At 46.8% G+C, this 27,070-nt stretch overlaps 3 protein-coding genes across 5 annotated transcripts; 1 reads left to right on the forward strand and 2 right to left on the reverse strand.

The window, feature by feature from the left end:
* Positions 1–5,971: 5,971 nt before the first annotated feature.
* Positions 5,972–7,488, forward strand: LOC127335516 (uncharacterized). The gene is made up of 4 exons (XM_051362186.2): positions 5,972–6,112; positions 6,205–6,267; positions 6,349–6,522; positions 6,631–7,488. The coding sequence occupies exons 1-4, from the start codon at positions 6,085–6,087 to the stop codon at positions 6,765–6,767; spliced, it is 402 nt and encodes a 133-aa protein (XP_051218146.1). The 5' UTR covers positions 5,972–6,084; the 3' UTR covers positions 6,768–7,488.
* Positions 7,489–14,977: 7,489 nt separating this feature from the next.
* LOC127315198 (B3 domain-containing protein Os06g0194400-like) lies at positions 14,978–17,602 on the reverse strand. Its single transcript, XM_051345711.2, has 5 exons — positions 17,356–17,602; positions 16,980–17,255; positions 16,687–16,902; positions 15,983–16,043; positions 14,978–15,334 (listed from the first exon to the last, which is right to left on the reverse strand). The coding sequence occupies exons 1-4, from the start codon at positions 17,482–17,484 to the stop codon at positions 15,999–16,001; spliced, it is 666 nt and encodes a 221-aa protein (XP_051201671.1). The 5' UTR covers positions 17,485–17,602; the 3' UTR covers positions 14,978–15,334; positions 15,983–15,998.
* Positions 17,603–22,057: 4,455 nt separating this feature from the next.
* LOC127315161 (B3 domain-containing protein Os06g0194400-like) lies at positions 22,058–26,061 on the reverse strand. 3 transcript variants are annotated; one of them, XM_051345696.2, is made up of 7 exons: positions 25,805–26,061; positions 25,574–25,612; positions 24,304–24,477; positions 23,897–24,178; positions 23,606–23,815; positions 22,854–22,931; positions 22,058–22,479 (listed from the first exon to the last, which is right to left on the reverse strand). In XM_051345696.2, exons 3-6 carry the CDS (start codon positions 24,430–24,432, stop codon positions 22,887–22,889), a joined length of 666 nt encoding a protein of 221 aa, XP_051201656.1. In that variant the 5' UTR covers positions 24,433–24,477; positions 25,574–25,612; positions 25,805–26,061; the 3' UTR covers positions 22,058–22,479; positions 22,854–22,886. The 3 variants fall into 3 exon arrangements, with proteins under 3 accessions (XP_051201656.1, XP_071676399.1, XP_051201652.1); XM_071820298.1 differs by having other exon boundaries at positions 25,560–25,612; XM_051345692.2 differs by lacking the exon at positions 25,574–25,612.
* Positions 26,062–27,070: the final 1,009 nt, after the last annotated feature.

Below are 27,070 nucleotides of genomic sequence, written 5' to 3' on the forward strand. Positions count from 1 at the left end.
ATAAAGGAGAGAAACTCATCGATCTTTACATCAAAGAGATCGTGAGTAAGCATGGAGTGCCTAAGAAGATAGTGTCGGATCGAGGATCCGTGTTCACATCAGCATTACGGAAGCAACTTCACGAAGCTTTAGGATCCAAGTTGGATTACGATGCCGCGTATCACCCACAAACAGGCGGACAAACTGAGAGAACCAATCAGATCTTAGAAGATATGCTTAGGGCTTGCGCCCTAGACTTCGGAGGATCATGGGAGGAGCATCTACCTTTAGCAGAGTTTTCATACAACAATAGTTACCAAAGCAGCATCAAGATGGCACCATTTGAAGCTCTGTATGGGAGGAAGTGTAGATCACCAATATGTTGGTATGAAGCCGGAGCAAGCAAAGAGTTCAACCCTGATTATGTCAAGGAAAAACAACAAATCATTGACATTATCAGAGACAGGCTCAAGATAGCCCCGTAGTCGGCAAAAGAGTTACGCTGATCAGAAGAGAAGAACATGGGAGCCACAAGTTGGAGACATGGTTTATCTTAGGGTAAGCCCGATGAAAGGACTCCAGAGGTTTGGAGTAAAAGGGAAACTCAGTCCTAGATATATAGGACCTTTCAAGATCTTGAGTCGGGAATCGAGGTTTAGCTTTTGAGTTGGATTTACCGGGAAGGTTAGCTCAAGTTCATAATGTATTCCATGTGTCACAACTTCAGAAATGTTTGAAGACCCCAGATGAACCAATATCACATGAGGAGCTAGAGTTACAACCAGACCTGACGTACATTGAGAAGCCAGCTAAGATTCTCGAAGAGAGCTGGAAACAACTCAGAAACAAGGCTATCAAGTACTGCAAGATACAGTGGAAGCATCATCCCGAGAGGGAAGCCACCTGGGAAAAAGAGGAAGACTTGCGGAAAACATACCCCGAGCTGTTCAGGTATTACAACCACAACTTCGGGACGAAGTTTTCTTTAAGGGGGAAAGGCTGTAATGTCCCAGGTTTAGAGACGATCGAGGGGTAGATTTAAGAAAGGGATGTGCATTGCATAGTAAATTCTGGGGAAATTTCGCGCTTTTAAACAAAAACTGCATCGAAGGGGAACAAGTTTCTCTCTCGACACCTTACAGGGTTAGGGTTTCGAGAGTGCGACAAACTTGCATCTTACTTCACTAGTTTAGGGTTTTGAGAAGAGAGAGGAGAGTTTGCTTGATTGAATTCCAAATGTTATGACATGGTTGAATTCAAACCAAGGTTGAATTTGAATTTCAAATTCAAACATTAAATAATTACATAAATAATTCAATTGAGGAAAATCATTAAGTAAATGATCAATAATAAATAAGATGAACAATTATATTAAAGTAGAGCTCATTAGAGAAAACTTTGAGCTTTATTGATCATCACACACATTACAATGTCATTACAATATTCATAAGTGAAATAAAAGAATAATACAACACATTACATAAATGGGCAGAATAGAAAATAAAGAAAAATTACAAGTTAATAGTCCTAGTCTAAATTCTACAAGGTCATCCTCATTTGATCTTGTATTTGATGAAGTCCTTGTCCATTTTGCTCAATGGATGATCCCTGCACATATTCACAACAAAAGAAGAGTTATGCCAAGTGGCATAGCCACTTGGCAGGTTAGAAACAAAGGAAAATAAGCAGATATGATCAACTCTGCCGAGCTGATCCTCTCAATGTCCCAAGTGCAAAGTATCTGGTTCACACAGACACCCAAGCAGCACACACATCAGGTGTGCATGCTCAACACCCAGGCACTGCTTGTGCATGTGGCACAACACACACACAGCATCAGTGAGTCACCAAAGTGACCAGAGCCAAGCTGTCGACCAGGGAGAGTTTAGCAGCAACATATATAACCTTTTCAGTGCTCAAACCCTAGTCATTTGCTCATCCATCGACAGGCTGAAGGGGTAAGTTACCAAGAACACAAAGAACAGCTTGAACAAGGGGAACAGCCAGTGCTGTTCCATTTGCTCAATCTCACCATTGAATCAAAACAAGATCACCAGGAGGAGCAGGGCAAGTAAATCAATCACAAGAGCAACCCAGAAGCAATCCTCTACACCAACAAACAATCTAGGAGCTGGAGTGAGGTATACCACACAAAAGCCTGAGCAAGATCATATCTTGCTCATAATTAAGCATACAATGCATCAATGAAGCACAGAAGGGTAGAATACCCTGTGTGTATCATCATCTGGCTACCAGGCCATTTGGTGCAAGCATAGATGGGTAAGACCACTAGGTAAACATCCTATGGGAACAACAGTTATGCAAATCCATGCATAACTAGAGGAATCCAGCCAAGAATGAAACCATAGCTAGCCTAAACCACTCACTAAGCACCTAAAGCTAGCTAAGCCATCAGATTATAGACAATTACCTGTCTATATATTTTGTCAACACCAAAAGGTCACTGGAAGTCCAAGACTGGATCAAGCCAGTGAACAATTACTCAATTCCAGTCAGCCAACACAAGCCAGGGCAAATCACAGATAGGGGAGCAACCAGGACAGCAACACGAGTGCTTTGCCAGGGGCCACCTCAACCCTAAGCAGTACAAGAATCTATACCTCATTATCCAATTGGATTCAAGAAAGGGCTAGGGTACACAACTGAAGGTTGGCATCCATCTAGCCACGACACAATTAATTAGATGACCACAAGCTGAGCAGCTCACATCACTTATCCACTTGAGAAAAATTCAGGCAACACGGATAAGTGAACAAAGCAAATAAATCAAAGCACCGGGGCTTTGCGGTGATCCAATGGATCGGTGCAGGCAACAGCCGATTGCTTAAGCCAACAACAATACACACCGAGTTGAGCCTGTGTGATACACACACAAAGACAGGGATGAGCAACAGTGAGCCATAGACCACAAAGAGCAGCTTTTACAAGCAACTGGTGATCATATGATCACCAGAAGCTTGCTAGAGCATGCTACTGCATGCTAGAACTCATTCCAAGTAATTAACACATGAATAGATAATTAAATAACTGAACAATTGCATCACAGATAAGGGCATCAGGCTTTATAATTGTATCCAGAAGCACATCAAAGGCTTGATGAACCAAAGGATCACAATATACAAGAAAAGCACATGTAAATTCATCACTGAATCACACTGCTAAGCCAACAGTACAGCTCAAAGGAGCATAATAATGAATCTGAACTAAAGGAACTAGCTCAGAGGCACTGGCACTTGTTAATATACAAGAATTACCACCACAATCAAGCCAGGGACAAGATTAAGCACATCAGTAAGCTAAGCACAGCAGTAAGCTAAGCACAGCAGAGCATCGAGCAACAGCAGGAGCTACTAAATTACACAGGGCATCACAGCATGCTCATAAGCACTAATCCATGAATCGCCACAGTGAGCAATTGAGCAAGAACAACACAGCAGCAGCGCATGGTCACGGCAAGCATCTCAACATGGAGATGCATGCCAGTAGCTGAGCAAGACAACGTAGATGAGGAGAAAAGGAAGCAGAGCAGAGAGGGAGAGAAGGAAGCTACGGATACTCACCAGGGAAAGGAAGAGCAGAGCTCGACCATGGCGGCTACGGCGGCACGCGCCGGAGCACGGCGGCGCCTGGCCAAGCCGGGCCATGGTGGTGCCATGGTAGTTCGCGGCCACAGGGGCGAACCCACGGCAGCGCCGTGACGCCAGGGACGTCGGCGACGACGAATCGCCGCGGAACTCCACGGTAGACGAGCAGAGGCGAAGGGGGCGCGACGAGGAAGCGGCGAAACGCAGATCGGCGCGGACCAATCGATGCGCTGTCGTGCGGCCGTTCGACTGCGTCCGATCTCGCCGGCGGGGACGGCCGGTGGCGGTCGGAATAATCCGGCGACGGCGAGGCGACCACGGTGTCGCGAGAGAAAGAGGGGAATTAGGGTTTCTGCGCGAGGAGAGGGGAGAGAACAAATGGGCCGACCGAGCCCAAAGGATGGCTCGGGTGCAACCTAACCCGTTGGGCCACCCTGACAGGTGGGGCCCAAGGGCAATTAGGTCATTTCCTAATTCCAAGAAATACAGAAACTTTGAAATTTTGTAAGAAATGTTGAATAGCTCTAAAAAAATAATTAAAAATATGAAAATAGATCAGCATAAAATTCTCTAATTAAATAAAATGTCAAAGAGAATTTTTGAAGACAATTAAGAATGAATCTTAATTTGATGATTTAAATAATAATTTAAATCACACATATTATTTTCCATAATGAAAATAAGTCCCTTAATGCATTTGGACTTCAAAAACACCTTGACAACATTTCAAGGTTGCATTTTACCCTAAATCAAGTATTCCCAAATCATTCTTAGTATTAACCTCTTACATGAAATATTCACGACATCGGAAGGGGGGAACAAACCCTAAAAATGGAATCATGCATAATTGCTTCTTTAACCATTGCCCTTATCGGACAATGATGCTATTTTTCAGAACAAGAGGACAAGGGTCAGTCCATACCTACCAACTGCAGAACTTTGCAGTGTTCAGGCAAGTTCATCGCTTGCTCATGTCATTTGAGTATTTCTATCAAATTACTTGCAAAGTATTATGGTTATCACTATTGCATAAAAATCAAAACCACTACTTTCATAACTATGAATATGACTATGTGGTGGGCAATGGAACCATGGATTGTGTTGATATGGTGGAGGTTCCATTGCAAGGGTTTATATCCATCTAGGATTAAACAACAAATATCTTGATGATTCTTGTGCCGTAATACCCGTGTTAACCATAAGATCGGAGGTGGGACGGAGTAGTCAAAAGTGTTTCCACCTCTCGTACATCAACGGATGCGCTTACCGTAGACACTTGACCCAGGTTGGGCAAGCGGTGGGGTGGGGATCCCATTCTAATTCCCCACGGTAAGTGGTCTATGATGGGTTGCAGCTACCGGCGAAGGAGTTTGGTTAACGAGTCCCAAACTGTTGTCGTGGTCGGGGTCCATCCTTAAGTGGTATAAGAGGACCGACGAGGACCCAGGGTCGGGGTATGCAACAAAGGGTGGGTGTGCGAGGTAGCGGAGGAACATGATTGGCTAGACCTTATACCGGGCCTCACACCAAAGGAAGTGTGGACGGGAAAGCTGCCCGGTTGGCACCAAGGTTAAGATCTCTTATGGGTAAAGCAACACACCTCTGCAGAGTGTAAAGAAGCGTGACTGTCACTCCTGTTCGGGATTGAGGAAGCTGACGCGGCAATGGAAAGGAGCTCCATGAAGTTCTAGTAAACCGGTGAAGGCTGACGGACATAGCTCTTTGAAATAAAAACAATCTCTTGAAGAAATGTTTATCAAAATTTGCATTGGTATTAGACTATCTGGTCTAGTATCGTAGCTAGTGCATAAAACACCTCTTATCTAGAATGAACTTGTTGAGTACGCTCGTACTCATACCACTCTTAAACCCCATGCTTAGATTGTCTGAACCGTCTGGAGGAGGAGGACTACGACAGCAATGATGGAGCCGAGATCATCGGCTACGAGGAACCAGACCTCTCAGGAGGTGTTGAAGGCGTAGACTACATCATAGTCTACGGATCCGGGGAGGCTTCCGGAGGAGAACAAGCCTAAGGATATCAGGAGGAGTAGTAGTAGCCGAGCAGCGCGAACTCTTACTATTTAGCTGCTCGTTTAAATAAATGTTTAGTTTAATGAGACAATGGTATTGTAAGTTAAGTTGGGTTCGCCTCGAACCCAGGAGTTATCCTCTCAGAACCCAAGAGGAGCTCCGAGACGACTTGTGTATGATGATTGTAATAAGAGAGTGGATTTGGTGACCGCGTGTATACGTGAGCACGCGTTTATTACCGTTGGATTTGCTTTAAGATACCAACCTTACAAACGGAGCCAAACGGCGTGAAACCTCTATTTTCTAATCCCTCTCGTGCCGCAAAGTGTCTGGGGGAAGAGAAAAGGGGATGAGTCGGGATAGGTCCCCCTTCTGAAGCGAACCCCGCCCGCCGGCGCCGCCTCCGGAACCTTTTAGAACCCTCTCCCTTCTCCCCCAGCTCCGGCGTACGCTCTCCTCGCCTGCCATGGCCGACGCCACCGCCGCCCTCTCAGGTACGTCCGCACGCCCCACCAATCGATCCACCTCGCCGTAGTAACCCAAAACCTCACTCTCACTCACGCTATCTCACCCCGATTCGCCGCAGCTCGGAGCAAGGTGCAAGGCTTCCTGGAGGCCGCGTGCTCCCGCGACCTCGATGCCCTCAGGAGTACGTCCCCCGGTACCTCCGGCGGCCAACAATTTTGTCCCGCAAAGCTTGCTCATCTGCTTGCTTCTGTTGTTTCTGCAGAGCTCGGCTCAGCGCTCGATGAGGACGGGAAGGGCGCGGCCGCCGTGGCCGCCGGCGTGAGGGACGCCAACAAGCGCACAGCGCTGCACTTCGCGGCACGGGAGGGGCGGACAGAGGTCTGTAAATTCCTCGTCGAGCAGCTCCGCCTCCCCGTTGACCCCAAGGACGACGATGGTACCGTAACCCCTAGCGCAATCCCATGCTGAATTGCTCTCATTCTCGTGTTCGTGTTCGTGTGCAATTCAATTGAGGCTTGGCTTGCTATGGTGGTGGAATTTCTAGGTGAGACTCCGCTCATCCATGCGGCGCGGGGCAGGGCCGGCTGCAGACCGCGGAGTACCTGCTCGGCCACGGTGCTGACCCTTCCATTGCGTCTAATATGGGAGCCACGGCCCTCCCTGCAATGTCCCGGCTCGTGATGCTAATTGATCTGTACTTGCTGTTGTTTTTTCACATTGATGAAGGGAAGAAAAATCTGAATGAAAATTGGTCATGTCATTTGTTGATGCAGGACACATAGAGCTTATGAAATCTATTGAACTCTTTACATTTCCTGGCTGCAATTTTAGTCAAAAATCTATTGACATATCGATAGTGCTTCTCTGAGTATCAGAATTTGTATGGTCCGTAGGTACTATTTGAAGACTTGGAACGCGTCGGAGATGAGCTCTGGAACGTGTGACACTTCGGGGAAGGGATGGGATGTTCCAGGAAGACGTTGGAGAGCTCCAGGAACCGACGGGCCAGTGGAAAGCTGCAGAGGCTGGCGGCGCTCGACGATTTGGTGTGGCCGGACGCGCATGGTGCGATGGCGGAAGGAGCAGATGGTGGCTGCGGTCTGGGTCGACGCGCGGAGGGCAAGGTGGTGCGGCCTGGGTCGGCGCAAGGCGGGGCTGGCGCTGGGCCGGGACTTGGCTTGAGCGGCAGCAGGATGGTTGCGCGGGGCGGCGGCCATGGCCGGGCTCTCCTGCGGCTGTGCGGTGGAAGAGAAAAGGGAATGAGAAGGGAGATACTTTATACTTTATTTAGGACACGGCTCGTTCCCACCTCATCATCAACAAACGGCAGAACACAAAGACGTTAGACACGTGTTGAGTAAAGACCGCGTGCTCACGTATACGCCCGGGCACCAGGCTTCTTTTGATTGTAATAATATGTGAATGAGTTATGGACCCTGCTATGTTCTGTTGTACTACTCTGAGGGATGTAATATTTGCGGAATGGTACTTCGCGAATGTTATATCAACGACTGGCATACTACAACATGCAGTGGTATGCAGGGTTACCACACGCACCGCGTGTCCCTTGAGCAGCATGGGTGGTACCGTCACGTGGCGTGAGCTCAGTAGCCAACCTGCGGGCAATTTGTCGTCTGGCCACAACACAACCTCTATGTCTCGTAGAGTTGGCGAGAAAGATCGATGAGGATGTACCTCCTTTCATGCGGTGGCAACTCCTCGCGAGGACCGCACCTCATGGTCGTTCTTCGTCTTTCTAAAGAGACATGACTGGTCCATGGCGTGCTTCGCTCTATGGGTGTGGAGTGCCAATGGCTTGGGCAAAATTGGGTGCGGCGACATGCCATTAATGCGTGGCATGGAAGCCGAGCGCCGTCGAGCTAGCGCTGGTGCGTAGAAAGCACGGTAAGAGCAAGTACAATAAGTCCTAGTCAGCTGGCTACAAGGATTAAAATAGTATATTTATGTCTAGTTGGAGGAGAGAGAAGAGGAGAGAGAATGTAAGTGAGCTCTTATGCAAGAGCTAGCTCTAGCACGTGCTCCTAGGCAAATTGTGTGAATGAAAGGTGGGTCTTCCATTGAAAAAGTAGTACATCTTTATAGCCAACTATTATACTTGTTGGCTATATGTTAGCTATAGATAACATGACATTTTGGTTATAGCCAACAACCGGCTATACTGTTGGAATTGCTCTAAAGGGCCATTAATCACGGTGTAGAAAGTTGCAACGACGACACCCGCCATACTGGCGCAGAAGGCGAAGCGGGCACCGATGCTGCGGGGTGGGCCCGGGCTAGCAGTGGAGGACGTGCGCCGTCGATAGGCACGGTTAATCCTGTTGCGCGCGGGAGAGGGAAAGCGAGGGGTGTTTATTAAGCTAGCCCCGGCATTATCCCTAGCCAGCCGGAAGACAGATAGCGAGGAGAGGATGATGAGTCTCCGGCGGCGAGTTGGCCACGGAAGCCATGTTGGCGCTCCGCGCGCGATGGGCACCGCGCGCATCGGACTCCGCTGGCTCTGCCTGCCCACATGCCCGCCAGGGTGCCCGGCCGTCCTTTCAGTTCCCTGTCACTCCCCGGCTAGCTACTGGGACCGCCCGGCCCCCTTTCGTTTTCTATCGCCGCACAATCGAATGACTGCATCAGCAGGCTGTACTGAGCTGCTGCTGATCCGAACGGAACATAGAAGAAGTACTGTTGAGGAAAGGCTGGCCATGTCTCGCGCCCAGCTAGTTGCCGTTCATTTCGTTGAAAAACCCAGCAACATGGAGTGCTGGTGCTACTGTTCGTCTTAGAAAAAACGCAGTCGTACTAATTAAGTATACTCAGAATCGCGATTAGGTAGGTAGGTGCGTTGGTGGTCTGCACTGTTGTTCCTCAGCCGCCGATCGAGGCGCGCGGTGGTGCTGGTGATCATGGGGATGAGATCCATTCAGATTCCCAGCAACAGCAACAGCGGTTCACGTCATGGGGCTATCTACGCCTGTCCCGATTGGCCGCTGCCCCTCGGTTCCTATCCGGAACGCGCGCCCGAGCGCGCTCGATTGGATCAACCACCCGACGAGACTCGATCGGGAGGCGGCGCGCGCTCCACGTCCGACTGCTCCTCCCACTGGGCTCTGGGTGGGGCAGCTCACTCGCTATCTCTAGTACGTACGGCCACTGGCGTACGGCGCGCGTAACGAGCGTGTTTTGGATATGGGACGGAACGGAAACGACTGGTGATGCCGCGCCGCGGGAGCCCGTGTGGCTGCCCGCGCGCCGCCCTCCCGCTGCAGCTCCGTGGGCGCGCGCGCGGGTGGACAGCAGCCGACGTACTGCGTGCGCCGGGCCACGGCCTTGGGATTGGATGTATGCGCGGATGCCGACGAGCGACAAGTAGAAGGAGGCCGCGCACGTTGCGCAGCCTGTCAGTTGCGAGTGACCAGCACAGAAGAATCGGGCATGCCTGCAACTTGCGGCTTGCCTTCGCCCAGCAGCACAGTAGTCATGCATGGTGTGGGGAAGGGGAAGGAACTGCGCGTACCGACCGATTTCGCTGGCCTCGTCCGCCTGCAACTTGCAACGGAGCAACGCATGCATGGGGCAGTCGGCAGAGCAGTAGAGGTCTCCAGACAGAATTTGTGAGCGAGCACCTATTACACGCTGGTGTGGGTGATCGATGGCCTTCTCCCAATGCCCCGAGATATTTCGGGCCACAAATGTATCTGTTTGCGTCGGTTCTCGGATAATTTTTCTTTTGGTTGCGCCACGTCTCTGGTTCGTTTGGATCGTCTCCTCCTCGGACAGACCCACATTCATGACCGCCGCGGCATGGCGAGGGGGCGCTTGTGGTGGCTGGTCCAGCGAGGCCTTCATAGCAAGCCTCATCGCGTCCTGCTCGTCCACGCCTTCCGGCATGACAAGGAGCTGCTCCACCTCAACCGCGCCTTCTTCCTTGGCATTCTCCGCCATCTACGTGAGGTAGACCAGGTAGTCCTCGGTGTCATCCCGCTACCCCTCTCCAGGGATTTGGTCGCCGCAGTACACTTCTTCGGCGGCACTAGTGGCATCGGCATCCTACTTCATTGGCACTTGTGGCGCACAAGACTAGCCGCCGCCCGCCAGTCCTAGCGTGCCCGCTGAAGCCGAAGCGTGCCATTGATGGCGCTGCAGTGATTAGCACGGGCAAAAAGGGAAGCGATGGAGCCGCTTCCCCACCGCTAGGCGGGGGATGGGGGCTGAGGCGAAAGAGAAAGGACACACATGTGGTGTGCATTGTATCCGCTACGACGCATACGCGGTCCAATTTTGTGCTAAAAATGGGTCAATGCACACATGCTAGACCGTTTGCGTCGGACCAATGGGCTTAGTTCTGCTTCTTCTGAACTAAAAAAAAAAACTGATCTGATGGCTTTTGGACCAAAATGCACTATTCCTGCACATGACCTATTCTCATATTGGTCCAAAAAGAATTAGGGCACATGCTCTAACTTTTTTTTTCTGCAAGTGATATATTTTGGGGTGAACATCTTGGTTGCCCTATCTTATGTCCTATACACAGAATCATTGTGGTGTACACTCAGCCGCCACGGTGAAAGTTTCATGCTTGTTGATCATCGATTCATCGTCGCGACACCGCAAGCTGCCCTCAGCCCAGTCGCCACCTCACCACTCATTCCCGGCGCTCGGGACCTCCAGCACAACCAGCGCACCCGCCGCTAAATCACGAGACACCGCCACCCCGAACGCCTGAATTTGCCCGTTCTTCGCGCCCGCCGCTGCACGTGATGGTAATTGTTACTCCGGCACAACCCAGTAACATCAATTGCCGCCCCCCGCTACCCCCATGCGACTATCGGCGAGCTGCTTCTCCTTGTTGAGATCTCAATTCTCGGTCATCAAGACGTTGCCAAATTTGGCTTGCATCCCTCGGCTCCCATCTGTCCCCAGCCCCGTCCTCACCTCCTTTATTTCCTTGGCTTTCTGTGACCTCCACACGCCAAAATCGAGATCGTCAACCGTTAGATGCACCTATCTTCCTAACCACCGTCAGATCTCATATTCCAATTCGCCCTAGTTTAAGGGCATCTGTTACAACAAAAAACTTGTATGCATCCCTAAACCTTCTAGCTCCTACCCTAAAACTTTTAGGGTGGCAGTCTTTCGCGCCCTATCATATGTCATCTATTGGAGATGCTCTTACAAAATACAGTGTCGCTCAACACTCGTATTCACCGTTGGTTACAGATTTTGCGTTTATACTCAATTCTGGAAGAAATTTATCATCGCATCGGTGTTTCGGCTTTATGTTGGTCAATATGGAATTGCAGAAATGATATCATTTTTAACAAAAAATCACACTATGATCCACTAGATCTAGCATTGGCGCTTCTTGCTCCCGGAGGACCAGCGGGAGAGCATGGTTTCTGGATGCAACCGCCTTCGAATGGTTGCCCGGGATATTTTCTACCATGCTACTTGGTGGCCTATTAAGAGATTAGAAGATGGTTAGACTGCTTATCAGACTTCTTATTTTTTGGTGGTTGATATTTGTATTGACCCTCGTTGATCCATGAATTGCAAACTTTAAATATTCAGGTTTTTAATAAAAGGTTGTGTGCATCAATCGATGCAGAGGCCGGGGTGCACCCCATTTAGAAAAAAAAACCTCTATACATTTTAGTTTTTAGTTTTCCTATTTCATGCAATGTCGGAAATCATTGGCACAAATTCACTTAGTTTCCAATCATGCAGATGTAGGGTTTGGAAAGTTTGGGCTCCTCCAAGATGCAATTTATTTTTGATTGGTAGGTTATTGAAAATAGGACGACATATAGGCTTTAAAAAAGAGGATGACGAAATTGTGGAAATTTCCCCCTTTGCAACACCAAGTTCAAGAATGAGCGGTGCATCTTCTCTATAGGTGTACATTTTCCACGCGTATTTGGAAGGAGATCATCTCGTGGTGTGGCATCCATGACATGCAACTATAATATGGGACAACGAGCCATCTGTTCACGTTTAGTGGACAAAGATCGCTTTAGAAAGAGGAACGAAGAGGAAAGGTATGGCATCTACGACCATACTTATCTCATGGGAGATTTGAAAGGAGCGGGATACTCGAGTTTTTCGATATCGACAATTCCCAGCGTTCATTAAAGAAGAGGCAAGAGCCTAGAGCCTAGAGCCTTGATTGTCCTAGTCAATTGTTCTACTTATAAAAGCCCTAGGGATTATCCTAGTCAACGGTTCGAAAACCTTCTTCTCCATTAAAGAAAATAGTAAATCGTTTGACTCGATTTTACAAAATTCCCATCTTTTTCCTAATGATGTGTTTTAAAAATCTTGTGAATTTCCATTATTCAGAAAATTGTGCAAGAAAGGTGCTTAAAAGCGTCTTTCGTATTAAATGTTTTTGGATCAAAATAAATGGTACTACCAAATTCCTATGGACATTTGGACAATATTCCTTTCCCCTCACTTTTGTAGAAATTCGAAAATCCGCTCCAACCTCTTATTAAGGATCAATCCCATAAGATCGAGACTCTTTTCATGTATTTTTTCTTCTGCGTTCCATTCAAACTATTATGCCGACACTATGTATGTGTTTGGAAATCCTCTTTTTGCACTAGCAGATCTGTGAGATTCCTGAAATTTCCTTATTCCTATGAACCAAAGAAATCTAAGGAGTTGTCCAGTGAAATTTTTGTGAAGTCTCTTTGGATCATAGGATACCCTTTGCTTTTGATAGATGGGTTACATTTCCTATGACATCTCATTTTGTCTTTCAGAAGTCCACTCTCTCTCTCTCTCTCTCTCTCTCTCTCTCTCTCTCTCTCTCTCTCTCTCTCTCTCTCTCTCACCTAAATCCTCTAAAATTATATTTATTTCATGTACACTATTCAAGACATGCTGCATGTTCTGAATTTCAACACTACTGCCGCTATTTAGAAGTCAGTGTTGAGCCCACGGTCACCAAAGAAAACAGAGAGATAATTCAATCCAGAATAAATGTTTAGGTTGGCACTGCTGGTTGCCCGGCTCTGTGTGGATTCGGGCAGATTTGGGCAAATCGTCAACCGCTGTCGAGGAGGCATGGACACGCTGGGGTTACATGCACGGAGTGATGGAGTACTGTCGAGGCACGGCTGTGCTGTGCATGGAATGGAAGCGTGGCCGGCAGGCAGAATCGCCGGCATGGTGGGCGACCTTCTGGCGTTTCATGCCCGTGTGCAGCACCACAGGAACGGCACGGTTGTCCCTCGCTAGTCTCCGGCCGCTCTGACGCGGAACATCAAGTTCACTGGAATTAATAGGTTCTTTGAGCTATGATCCACTATGGAATCAGCAGTAACGAAGTAAGTGAATTATTCGTGCCTATCAACATCGCCACGCCACATGCACATTGAGTTACTGACCAACATGCTTTCAGAACCAATGGTTGCAAAGCGCGATCGGGGCAGGCGGGCAGCAGATTAAGATTAAGCCACCTCGTATTATCAAGGAGTTGAACTACAAAACAAACTCCGGAATTCCGAACTTGTAACAATATTGAACTACCTCGCATCTAGGCTACCTCTTTTTACAGTGAACGGTACCGTGACGTCAGCAATGACGTCAGCCATGTGCTGACCAATTTTGTCACAAAATTGTGAAATAAATTTGAAACATAATTGAAACATAATTGAAATACTAATATTTTTGTGAAACAAACCGTAGTGACGTCAGCAATGATGTCATCAGTTTCACTTTTTGTCAGACGGTTTCAAAATATTTTCCATGTATCACTTTAGTTTCAAAAAAATTTCACTTATGTTTCAATTATTAGTTTTATATTAGACAAATGTCAAAAGCCTCACCAATCTCAAAGCAGAGAGTGGATGGTAGATGTGACACCTACACCTACCGGCTCCTTTAAAATCGCCGCTCTCGGTGATCCACTTGTCACACAAAGTAATTCCTGAATCTAGCAGAGGTCAGATGTCATGCTAAGTGACATCATGATTCTGGAACTATCAACTTAGAGCTAGCTAAAAATCTATCCATTCTGAAATAGAAAATGATACGTTGAAAACGGACATGCTATAGATTTACTGTAGCACGATAAAAAAAATGTAAGCAGGCAGCAGTGTCGTCGGGCTTGGGCTCTATAATGCTTTATGGTTGTCAGTTGCTTGGGCTCTCAGTCCCCACGGTGACCCCATCAAGAGCTGGCCCAGATTGGTGCTATGAGCTTTCCTGGAGTATGAAATTCCAGTGTTGTATTGGAACATTTGCCCAAAACTAATATAAAAGATATCTAATTTACGCTGAAAGAAAATGAATATACTCCACCACTAGCAGGTTCAAAAACTCCATTAGTAGTATAGTAGCATAGCCACGTGGCTATTTGATGTATCACAGAGGCGAAACCAACACTATTCTCCAGGGGTTCTCAGTCTACCATTTGCATGCCTCCCACTGCCATACACCGAAGACGAGGAAAACCTTGTCAGGACGGTGGACGAACAAATAGACCTTTTTTTTCGTGGGACGGATGAAGCACTTGTGGTTAAGAACCTGAATATCTGACAATGACACTTGATGCACAATGGAATTCCACGTTGAAATAAGCATATGAAAGTGGGGATGGCTAACGCTCTGTGACTATAGTACGGAAAAATGCAAATGCCTTCCTAATCGACATGCTAAATAGTGAACGATCTGTGGCTGTGGAGAAAATGCCGCTCAGGCTTGATCTGCCACCGCCTGGCCTTCAAGCCAGCTGGCTCACAAGGCAATTGATCCAATGGATGCAGGGGGTTGAAGAGTAATAACCACCATACAAAAATCTCCAGCATACCTGCAAAACTGAGTGAACAATTTACTGCAAACATAGGTGCATGATTGAAAACAGGTTACTTGCTGCCGATTTGCGTTGCAGCTGCTGATTATCAATGTTCATGACATCTGACTGACCAGTCCGAGGGAATGCAAACATTTAAACTACAAACATTGGTACTAAAACAACTACTAACCTTTTTCGAAAAAAAAACAACTACTAACCGGACAAGTTTGTTAACCAACAGCAACAACCACAGGGCTCAGTTTTTCCAACAGAACAAAGCAAATGGTTCATCCAAGCGTTTCATCCTGGGTACAACTTTGACCAAAGTAACAAATGTGCATGCTCGTCTACTTAGGTTGAGAGCCGTCACCCTCGAAATTCCCCAAAAAAACAGCGAGGCAAGTTCCCAGCTGCCCATCCAATTGAAAATATGCTACACCTACAGCAAGAAAATCACAGATGTCATGCTTTTCAGTAAAATACTGTAGTGTTGTTTCCAGCTTGTATGAAGAATCACACTGGGATCATCATCGAGTAATGTTGATCTAATAAGACAGCCAGAACAGCCAAGTCAGAATATAGAAGCAGCAGCAAGGCGAATGAAGTGAAGAGGTTAACTTGAGCTGAATAGAACTTTGTGTGCTCTCCCTTGACTAATACAGTGTCTACTTGAGTATGTGTGTACACTACATCTTTGCCTAGGCAGTCCTATGAGATGCCAGCCAACCAGTTTGGCTGCAATGCATCAATCCTAAAAAGATATTAACGACTTTGGCTGCAATGCATCAATCCTAAAGAGAGATTAACGACTCTGGCCTAAATAAAGGTAAACAAAACAGTTGAAATGTAACTGGTCACATGCTGAAAATCTGAAACCAGTAGGAAAGTGGGAGAAATAGCCGTTTTTTTAATGTCTAGAACCAACTGGAAAGAAAGTAGCTCATAAGCGGTTCCATAATTTCATCTTCCAAGTGAACTTGGTAATTATGAACTGAGCTACTACACAAAGAGAAGCATTTGGAACTAGATACTTACAAAACGAATAGAACGGTTAAACCAACGCAAATGAAGGTAATAAAAACTTTACCTTCTATGCTGCACCATCAGTGGTCATTGTTGTTGTAAGAACTCGCTCTAACTATATAAACCTGCATCATGAGATAAATGGATTTTACCCATTACTAGGGCTTACAAGAATCCCTAATTTTCATGTACAACTAAAGCCAGGCTACGGAAAGCTAATATCTGAACACTTTTTTTTTAGACCTGATTGAAAAGAACTCTGTAGACAATAGTGCTCTTTTTTGCACTTCATGTAAAATTCTGAAAGCCCAAACAGGCATGATTTCTCACTCTTTCAATAATTAGAAACAGTCCCTAGTTACAATTATAGATGCATGTGGCACTACGCAATAATTCCAGTCTACAGCATGCAGAAACATAGAAGTTTGTAGGAAATTAACTCTAGTTATTACATGGCCAGAACTGAACTTTTCCATATTGTACTCAATCAACTCTAAAGTCTAAACCACTGTGTGGGTAAACAAAAACTGTGGACTTATACATTAACGAGGATGACTCCTGTAACCCACGTAGTAGCAAGGAAATTGCAGAATCATAATGCTGCATTTGGAATCCAAAAAGTAGCACAGAAATTCGATACGGTATGATGCAGGGTCCCAACAAAACAAAACCATGTGTTCCAGTTATGCTATTGAGAGCAACTTTCTTTTCTCAAAACACCCATCTAATTAAGATAGCGTGCTGTGCGAAGAACAGGTTGAAGCTCACCTTGAATTTTCTCCTCTCTATGAGCTGCAACACCAAGCAGTCGCCATCAGCCAGCTCGTGGTAAGCAGAAAACGCTCTCCACTCGATAAGGTAGCGCTTCTGATGTTTGTAATTGACACGGCAGAGCATGGCAAACTCTTTATTAGTCACCTCATCCACCAGAACCATCATCTCATCATGCACGGGGAGAAACTGGGCGAAGTGCGTCGGGATGCACTGCCAGGTAACCAACAAATTACCATCCAAGAACAAGTTACATTACAGTAGACAAACAGGGGATGTTATTACCGTACCAGCTTACTCGATTTAGTGGAGGTGCCGTGGGACATGGGCTTGATGAAGGTTGGGTAGTCGGATCCCAGCTGGGCCTTGAGCTGCTCGGCCCTGGCGACTGCGTAGGCTCTCTCTTCGTCGGTCGCGTACGCTGGAACTGGATCGGGCGATACGGTCTTTACATCGCCGTTCGCCTTCCTGATGCGGTAGTCGGGCTGCTCGGGGAGGCTGGCGATGCGGCCGGACCGCCGGGTCGGGGCGTCCAGCCTCGGATTCCGAGGCATCAGCAGCTTGGCCTGAGGCAACGAGCGTTCCAGACGGGGTGAGCAACGAGACGACGGAGCAGAGAAGGAGGGACCTTTTTTTTTGTCCCGGAGGAGAGTGGATCTGACTGACCGGCATGGGCTTGGCGGCGGCCTGGCGGACGGCGGCGGAGAGCCTGTGCACCCGCAGCTCATCTAGCTTGCGCTTGTTCTGCTCGATCTGCCTCCGGCGCTGCTCCTCGTACGAGTTGGCCTCGTCCATTTTCGTCGCCACGATTTCCCTCTGCTGCTGCTGGGGTTGTTCTTTGGGCTGTTTTGAGGAGGAAGAGGAAATGGGGATTTTGAGTAGTACAATTGAAGGAACTAATTTTGGGGAACCATCGCAGGCAGGTCGGGCGGCGGCGTTCAAATTTGGGGAACAGAAATAGAGCGAAGGTAAAAAAAGCCGCGAACTCGGTCGGGAGTCAGGACGCACCGACGTTGGAGTTGGGCCTTCCCGACTCAGGCCCATCTCTTTCCTCGTGAACTACATACTTGGGCTGCATCCCGCGGCGCTAGAAATAATGCCACAGGCTTGATACGAACACTACTAGAAATCCCTGTTTCCCTAGAGTTCAAAATGTTCTCTAGTAGTAGTATTTCAGTCATAAGATTTTCTTTTATCCCTATAACTTTTCTTCTAGAATGTAGGGACAAGAAACGTCAAACTTATGGTGTGACCGTCAGTCATCGACAACACCGCCCTACCAGCCCAATGCCCGATCATGTCCATCATCGCCGCGCCGAGAGTTGTCTGGATCGGCGGTCTTCTCACGATGCCACAAGCCACTCAAGGACGGCTGAGCACACATATATATGATGGGCGTTGGCCAGGCCCAGGCTAGCTTTGGCCGTTTTGGTTCGGATCAATCTCAAGGTGGGCTTCCACGATGATGTACGCGCCGTTGGCTAACTCGGCTGTCTTAATTTGGTTTGGTCTCTTACGTATGGATGAAACCAACGCGACGGACGACGGAAACCGCGACGGACTATGACTTTTCCTTGGAATGTAGGGACATGAAAACGTTTCATCGCGGTAAATTTGCACTCACATGACATACCAATGTGAGGGGAAAAAACACGGGGAGGATAACATACACGCCATGGAGACCTCCTATTAATGGAATAAAATATCAGAATTGCTAGAAATCAGGTGCCTGATTTTCTCGCTTCAGATGACTTGCTGAAGCAAAGTCAGAGGTGAACAATACTACCATTAAATTCAAATATGATGGTTCAGATCAGTCAGTACAATACACAAACAGTGGTGCTGGTGGACAAGAAACGCTATGGTTGGTGTCACTACAGTGAAATGCATGCTTAGTGTTATCTGCAGATTGAATTGATCTGGGTCCTTCAATTATTGTCTGACGGTTGAGATACCAAATTAGAGTGCTGTACTTCTGTTCAGCAAGTTAGAGAATCCACGCTATCTGATTTCCAATATGTCTCGGTCGTTGTTTGTGAACTATCTGATCTGATTTGCTTTTCGATTCGTGTGAGAGTGTGGGATAGTTTTTTTTTATGTCTGGACGTGTGTACATGGGTTATTCTGGTATGAGAATTTGATGGGCACGGGCTTGCTCAATCATATTTCGCTCTCGCTTCTTGGGATTTCTCTCTGTCGTGGTGGCGTTGGGGTTTTTTTTGGGCGTGGCGTAGTGGTCGGTAGCGAGAAGGCCATCTATTTCCTTGCAGCGAAGTGCGAGAGACGCCAATTCGCAACAGTCGGGAGTTGAGTGGACTAGGCGGAGACGAAACGGCGAAGCGAAGGTTATCTCTTAATTTGTTCTTGTTGTAGGTTGTGAGTAGGTTTTTTGGTCTCCGATTTGTGAATCTGTTTGTGAATCTCACGTAGTATTGTATTGTAGTTGCTGTGTTTTTGGCAGGAACCAAACAGACGAGGAGCGGGCAAGGGTTTCTACTGTTCTTTTTTGGATTTTCTGCCAATATGTCTTGGCTGGCAAATCTATCTAAGCTCCTATATCTTTTTCTCGCGTTTTTTGTCAGCGTATTTTTGGTAGGCCATATATCTGTTCGTTTTTTTACAAGTAGATCTGTTCGTTTTGGTTATGTAGGTTGTGGATATTTCGATGTGCTCTATCCCCTTTTTGTGAATGGTAGTTCAAGTGCACATATTTTGCATCATTTTGTTGGTTATGTAGATTATGTAGTTAAAGTCTATGGATTCAAAATACTAGGGCTAGTGTTCATACTGTGGATTCATATCCATGTTTGCTATTATTTTGATTTGTGATTGATTGGTGAGATTGAAGTCAATTTGTTAGCATATGAACATGCCATGAGTATCTAGCATTTTTTAACATGATGCTCTTGTGTTTTATGCCGTTATTTTTACGGTTTTGTATGGTTGATCGTGTGTGATTGAAGTTATGTTCTAAAGTTATTTTTCTTAGCATTTCTTACACATGCTACAAGTAAATTTCTGTATTGATTTTACATGTATCATGTTGGTCAATTACTCTTGTGAAGCACTCAAGCACCACAACTTCAATGAACGTATCTATCAACATCACCACGCCACGTGCACACCTAGCCAATGACCAACTTGCTTTCAGAACCCAACGGTTGCAAAGCGATCGGGGCAGCAGACTAATTAAGCTTAGTTCACCTCGTATTATAAAGGAAGAAAGTCCACTTTTCATCCTTCAACTTTACGGAAAGTTCATGTTTCGTCCTAGAACTTTGTTTTGGTTCAAAGTAGACCCTAAACTTCCTAAATCGATCACTATGACAGTTTCAAGGATTTAATGTCGATGTGCGCACCGGGTTATAAAAAAGCACATATTGCCCGATCTAACCAGACCAAAGTGAACCGGATCAGTTTTAGATGGTTGAACCGAACGTGCTAGCTAAAAAGAAGGAAACCTCCCTTAATCTCTCTCGTGATTCTCGTGGAGTCTGATCTCGTTTCTTTCCCACGCCCACGCCGCCCTCCGCAAGCCACACGCCGCCGTCGCCCATTGCAACACTGAAACGCCGTCGTCGCTCCAGAGGTGAAATCTGACAGAGCCGCTCCATCCCACCTCCACAAAAAGAAAACGAGATCGCAAGGTGTCCGATACTGGGTGAACTGAAGGTTCGTCTACATGCAAACTTCTGTACGATGTATATGATTAAGACGAGACGTAGGTTCTTTCCATCTCACCTTGATTTCTTTGATTTCTTTTGAATTTGTTTGCACTGGAATTAGATATGGTATTTTTATTCCATCTACGTGAAAAATTCTGTACGTGTATGATTAGAACTGCACCTAGGTTCTCTTAATATGCCCCCTTGATTTTCTTTTGAAATAAGATATTGTTTTTCATTGAATGGATCTAGACGTGTATAAGTTGTTAATTAGCTCAAAGTTAATTGGGTGTTTGATTCTGATGTAGTGGTGACTGACATCTATGCAGATCAATAGTGTGGTTTTGCTGCAATTTTGGTTTAGCCTTTCACACGGTTTTTAATTATTGACTGATTTTTTATTTATCTTATCTCTGAATAGGTGTTGGCATGGATAACTCTGAGTTCCTTCATGTCAGATATCATTACAATGGGGATTTTAGATTTGTCCAATCGGTTTGGTTTTTATTTGGCCCGGTTTAGTTCGGGTTGAGATGTCCCTTTAGCCAGGTTTTTTTCCACGTCAAGTGGAAACTGTGATAGTGATCGGTTTGCAAAGTTGAAGGTTAGTTTTAGACTAAACAAAATATTTAGGACGAAATGTGAACTTCCTGAAAAGTTCAGGGACGAAATATGGACTTTCTTCTATTATAAAGGGAGCGAACTAAATTTGTGTTGAACTATAAATCGATCTTCATAATTACTTATCAACTCGTAACAATTTTGAACCTCTTTCCAAAGTAATTTCCGTGGCAACACAAAGGCGTTTCCAAAGTAGTTAGATTTCGGCATCTACCCAAGCAGGAATCAAATATCATACAAAATGGCATCATGATTGTGAAAATATGAACTTCAAATAAGATATGTTGTTCATTTTCAAATAGAAAAAATGAAAACTTGGACAAACCTGCTATATAGATTCATAAAGGGGTAAATATGTAGGCTTTACGAGAAATTGTTGACATGTCCTTTTGCAGTTTACATTTGCACGATCTAAAGTAGAATGTATAACTTCTTTAAAAAATTGAAGCTCTTCTTCTAATTCAAGCCTTTTTTAAGTTTAATCAAGTCTATAAAAAATACAACTACTCTGACTTCAAATTATTATTGTGTATCCATCTTAAATTATCTTTTTGCTGTCTATATTTTTGTTGTATTATCATATTTATCTATAGACTTGGTCGGGAGGGAAACTAGAACTTCAATTACTTTGGAATGGAGGGATTCAAGGTGTATTTTATTGCAGCTCTATAATAATGAATAATTTAAACTCTATTGAGCTTACATCGAGATAGCAAACGTGGAGTATTTGGGCCGGGTTGGGATGAAGCGTGTTGTGTGGTGGGCCAGTTGGTTGTCCATTTCGTTTGTGCTTCAGTGAATTCTTTCTCCTCTCCTCACAGCATGCCAAACCGATGGAAACGGCAGCTGGGCAAAAGCCTAATCACAGCATGCTACAGTAATCAAGGATGCGAAATAATGGAACATCTCAGGAGAGAATGCCGCTCAGGCTCACGACATGGCGCTTGCGTATCACCTCCGAGCCACCAGGCTCAATGCAATTGATCCAATCAATGCAGGGGGTGGAAGAGTAATCACCATACAAAATTCTGCAGCACACCGGCAAAACTGAGAGAACAATTCACTGCAAAAACAGTTCATGATTAAAACGGGGAAGAAATAACAAATTCATTGAGATTAATTCTCGCTGCGCAGTTGGAGCGCATGCACCACATGCGCAGTTTCTTGCTGCAGATTCGCGTTGCAGCTGCTGATTCTCAATGTTCATGGCATCTGACTGACCCGTCAGAAGATATGCAAACACCTAAACTACAAACATTGGGTACTAAAATAACTACTAACCGAGCAAGTTTGTTACCAACAACCAGGCTCAGTTTTTGCAACAGAGCAATCAACAGGTCATCCAAGCTTTTCATCTTGGCTACCACTTTGGCCAAAGGAACAAATGCTCATGTACGTCTCCTTAGGTTGAGAGCCTGTCACCCTCCAAATTCCAAAAAAAAAGCAGCGAGCCACATGTTCTCAGCTGCCCATCCCAATTCGCAATTGAAAATATGCATTTCACCTGCAGCCAGAAAATCACATATATCATACTTTTATGTCAAATACATACTGCCGTTTCCATCTTGTAAGAAGAATCAAACTGAGATCACCATCGAGTAATGTTGATCTAATAACCAACCCAGAACAGCCAAGTCAGAATATAGAAACATCAGCAAGCAGAATGAAGTGAAGAGGTTAACTTGAGCTGAATAGAACTTGTGTGCTCTGCTTTGACTAATACAGTGTCTACTTGAATACGTTTCTACATTACATCTTCCAAGTGAACTTGGTAATTATGAATTGAGCTGCTACACAAAGACAAGCATTTGGAACTAGATATTTACAAAACCAATTGAACGGTTAAACCAACGCAAACCAAGGTAAGAAACACTTTACCTTCTCTGCTGGCACTATTGGAAGCTCGCACCATCAGTGGTCATTTTTGTTGTAAGAACTCGCTCTAGCTATATAAACCTGCATCACGACATGAATGGATTTAAACCATTACTAGGCCTTACAAGAATCCCTAATTTTGATATACAATTAAAGTCAGGCTATGGAAAGGTAATATTTGAACACTTCTTTTATAGATCTGGTTGAAATAGAAAAATTCTGTAGAACAATAGTAATCTTTCCTGTACTTCATGTTAAATTCTGAATGTCCAAACATGCACGATTTCTCACTCTTTCTATAATTAAAGACAGTTCCTAGTTACAATTATAGATATGCATGCGGCACTGTGCAATAATTCAAGTCTACAGCGTGCAGAAACAAAGATGCTTGTAGGCAATTAGCTCTAGTTATTATATGGCCAGAACCGTTCTTTTCCATATTGTACTCAATCAACTTCAAAACACTGCGTGGATGAGTAGTCAGAAAATACTGCGTGGATGAACAAAAATTGTGGACTCATACATTAATGAGGATCAGTCCAGTAAGGCAGTAACTAACATAGTAGCAAGGAATTCGCAGAATCATAAAGGCTAATAGCACACAAATCTGATACGAACCGAGTATCCATTGTTGCTGGATACGATGCAGGGTCCCTGAAAAACCCTGTGTTCCAGTCATGCCACTGAGAGCAACTTTCTTTTCTCAAAACACTCATCTAATTAAGATCGCGTGTGAAGAACAGGTTGAACCTCACCTTGAATTTTCTCCTCTCTATCTGCTGGAACACCAAGCAGTCACCATCAGCCAGCTCATGGTAAGCAGAATACGTTCTCCACCCGTTGAGACACATACGATGAGTGTGGCTGATACGGTAGAGCACGTCAAACTCGTCATTCGCCTCATCCACCAGAACCATCATCTCATCATGCACGGGGAGATACTGCCTGAAGTGCCCTGGGATATTCTGCCATATAGCCAACAAATTACCATCAAAGAACCAATTGAGCACATTACAATAGACCAACATGGAATGTTTTTGCCATACCAGATGCCTCGATTTTTTGGCGGAACCGTGGGACATAGGCTTGATGAAGGTTGGGTGGTCGGAGCCCAGCTGGCCGTTGAGCTGTTCGGCCTTGGTGAATGCATAGGCTCTCTCTTCGTCGGTCGCGTACACTGGAACTGGAACTGGATCAGGTGATTCGTTCTTTACATCGCCATTCGCCTTCCTGACGCGGTAGTCGGGCTGCTCCAGGAGGCTGGCGATGCGGCCGGACCATCGGGTCGGGGCGTCCAGCCTCGGATTCCGAGGCATCCGCAGCTTGGCCTGCGGCAGCGAGCAAACACCAGACGGGGTCAGCAACGAGACAACGAAGATGAGAAGGCAGGACATTTTATTTTCGAGAATGAAGGCAGGACATTTTGTCCCGGAGGAGAGTGGATCTGACTGACCGGCATGGGCTTGGCGGCGGCCTGGCGGACGGCAGCAGAGAGCTTGTGCACCCGCAGCTCATCCAGCTTGCGCTTGTTCTGCTCGATCTGCCTCCTGCGCTGCTCCTCGTACGAGTTCGCCTCGTCCATTTTCCTCACCTCGCTTTTCCTCTGCTGCTTTAGTTGTTCTTTGGGCTGTTTGGAGGAGGAAAATGAAATGGGCATTTCGAGTAGAACTATCAACAACTGAAGGAACTAAATTTGGGGAACCATCGTAGGTAGGCGGTAGCGTTCAAATTTGGTGAAGAGAAGTGGAGCGAAGTTAAAGCCTCAAACCCAGGATGCCAGGACGCACCGATGCTGGAGTTGGGACTTTCCGAGTTTTATTATCCTACTATCATCCAAGCAGGTGGCCCACAGGCCCATCTCATTCTTTGTGAGCTACTCAAGATTTGGTACAACCAATCTTTGAGCACTACCTAGTATAGCTATAAAAAACATTCTGCAACTATTATGTGATTGTGCTTGCAGTCCAATGGGTACAATTTAGCTTACGCCTTACAGTAAAGATTTTCCCTTTTCATCCCTGACTCGTTACATACAGGTAAGGGGACATTTTCTTACACCTCTGCATTTTGCAAACAGATGCACAGAGGTTGATAGATAAGCAGACTTGGTAAAAACTTAAAAAAAATAGGCAGTCTAAGGTTATGATTCGGTGAACCGGAAAATATATCCTTCTGACTATATATCACCCATGCATGCATGACCTCTATTTATAGATTACAGCAGCACGGATTATTGAAGAGGATAGTCAGTTTTTTGTGGGTATTTTCTTCAGCTCTAACACATAGATTTGCAGTTGAAAACCTATAAACCTATTGCAGATGCAAAGAACTAGAATCAACAAACTACCTGCGAAGAATGCATTTGCATGATCAAAAGCAATAGTTGCAGATACGCAATAAATAAACATGCAGCCCGAGATGAAACTACTTTGCCATTTTCCCAACGGAACAGATGCAGCACACCAGCCTTCAGTTACTCATGCAACAAATAACCAATACTGATTCAATCACAATAGACACAGCATCATATCTGATTAACCGGCAAGGTTGCACACATCAACGAAGTAACAAAAGGGATACAAACAAACAGCAGCTACTTTGCAACTTCTTGCAAGGTTAGGATAGACGTACTGATGCAGTCATATGCTGACATGCGAAGAGAACCAATTCTACAGATCAGGGATGTCATTGCTGGAACAGGAGAAGTACCTGACTGTACATACCTAGAAACCATGAAATACCATTGGTCCATTTCTAGCAGCCTAGCACGATGGGTGGCTTCAGTTATTTGCATTGGACTTGAGATGGAATAAAAAAAAACTCAAAAAAAGAAAAAGAGAGAGATTGAATGAACACATTCTCAGCGATGAGACAGATAGATACAGAAAAACTAGCATGGATATACTGTTGTTGGAGAGAGGGAGAGATCAGGGATGATGGAGGGGAACACGAACCTACTGCGTCAGGCGGAGATTGGGCCGGCGGTGTGAAGCACGAACGGGTCGCCTTGCCGATCTGGGAGACGAGTCGACGTGGAGGAACGAGCTGAGATTGGGGCGGTGGACGCGTCCGAGATGGAGTCGGCGGCGGCGTTCTAGGGCGTGTGCGAGGTGGAGGCGTTGGCCGCTGGTCAGGTGGATGCGTCGGCGGCGGCGTGTCGAGGGGCTCGGCCGCTCTGGCGTGTGGCCGTGTGGCCGTGCGTTCTCTCTTTTTCCCCTCATACTTTACTTTAGGTCATCTCCAACCGAGCGGTCCATCCCGTCCACGCCCGTCCGGATGGTCGAACCGGATAAAAAACTGGCCCGCGCAGACTCATCCCTAAAATAGATGGTCGGGGCGTCCGAGACAATCCAAACTCGGTTCAAATCTGGGACAAGTTTACGTGGCCGCGGAAGCCGATGGCTGGCCGCTCGCGTCCGTCCCTTGTCCGCCCCTGGCCCGCGTGTCATAGGCAGAACTAACTTTTCTTCATTAAAAAGGTAGCCATTACATTTTTTTAATCTACTACTTCTATCCTAATACGTACGGGGCCGCCGACTCCTCGCCGACGCGCCGTCGGGGCCGTAGATTTCACTCGACGCGGGCGGCCTGTACGCGTGAGGATTCCACTCCAGCTTACAAGCTGGGTGGCGCGACGGAGGCCTTCATCCTTCTCCTTTCCGCCCTCGCACCTCGGGCGCGCTCGCGCTCCGCCTCCTGCGGCGGCACCATCCGCTTCCCGCATAGCTCCAGCTCCTGCAGGACGGCGCGTTCCACAGCGGTCCGCGCCTCCAGGCGGACGCGGCCGGCTGGGCCTCGTGGTTCTCGTTCCGCCGGCGCATGCGCTCTTGTCGGCCGCGCTCCGCTGACGCAACAGCCTCCCGATCGCGCGCGAGGGCAGCTGGATGAGGTGGCGGGCTGCTCGCATAGCGAGGAGCTGGTTCTTCTGGCCGAGGAGGTCGCCTAGTCGGCGACGGCCGGCCCGGCAGGTGGCCTCGTGCTCCTTCGTCACGCGCGTGAGGTCGGCGAGCCGCTCCTCGATGGCGGCGTTGATGTTCGCCAGCGCGAGGTCCTCCGCGGCGACGGGATCCTCCTCCGCGGCGCCCCCCTCCTCCGCGGCCTCGTACCACCCGTCTGCGGTCTCGTGCCAGCCGTCTGCGGCCGCCTCCACCATCTCCGTGTCCTCATCCTTCTTCGCCGCCGCCTTGGCAGCGACACGGAGCGCCTCGTCGTCGGCGACC

Source organism: Lolium perenne, chromosome 1, assembly GCF_019359855.2.
Source record: "Lolium perenne isolate Kyuss_39 chromosome 1, Kyuss_2.0, whole genome shotgun sequence".
Classification (NCBI taxonomy): domain Eukaryota; kingdom Viridiplantae; phylum Streptophyta; class Magnoliopsida; order Poales; family Poaceae; genus Lolium; species Lolium perenne.

Bases quoted from the DNA above. Each gene is read 5' to 3' on its own strand.
- LOC127315198 (XM_051345711.2), bottom strand. From the start codon at position 17,484: ATGGACGAGGCCAACTCGTACGAGGAGCAGCGCCGGAGGCAGATCGAG. The intron at 16,903-16,979 runs GTACGGTAATAA...GTTACCTGGCAG, and splicing joins CCACTAAATCGAGTAAGCTG to TGCATCCCGACGCACTTCGC. The intron at 16,044-16,686 runs GTGAGCTTCAAC...CTCATGATGCAG, and splicing joins TAGAGAGGAGAAAATTCAAG to GTTTATATAGTTAGAGCGAG.
- LOC127335516 (XM_051362186.2), top strand. From the start codon at position 6,085: ATGGCCGACGCCACCGCCGCCCTCTCAG. The intron at 6,113-6,204 runs GTACGTCCGCAC...GATTCGCCGCAG, and splicing joins CGCCACCGCCGCCCTCTCAG to CTCGGAGCAAGGTGCAAGGC. The intron at 6,268-6,348 runs GTACGTCCCCCG...TTGTTTCTGCAG, and splicing joins CGACCTCGATGCCCTCAGGA to AGCTCGGCTCAGCGCTCGAT.
- LOC127315161 (XM_071820298.1), bottom strand. The intron at 24,179-24,303 runs GTCAGTCAGATC...TCGCTGCCGCAG, and splicing joins CCGCCGCCAAGCCCATGCCG to GCCAAGCTGCGGATGCCTCG. The intron at 23,816-23,896 runs GTATGGCAAAAA...GCTATATGGCAG, and splicing joins CCAAAAAATCGAGGCATCTG to AATATCCCAGGGCACTTCAG.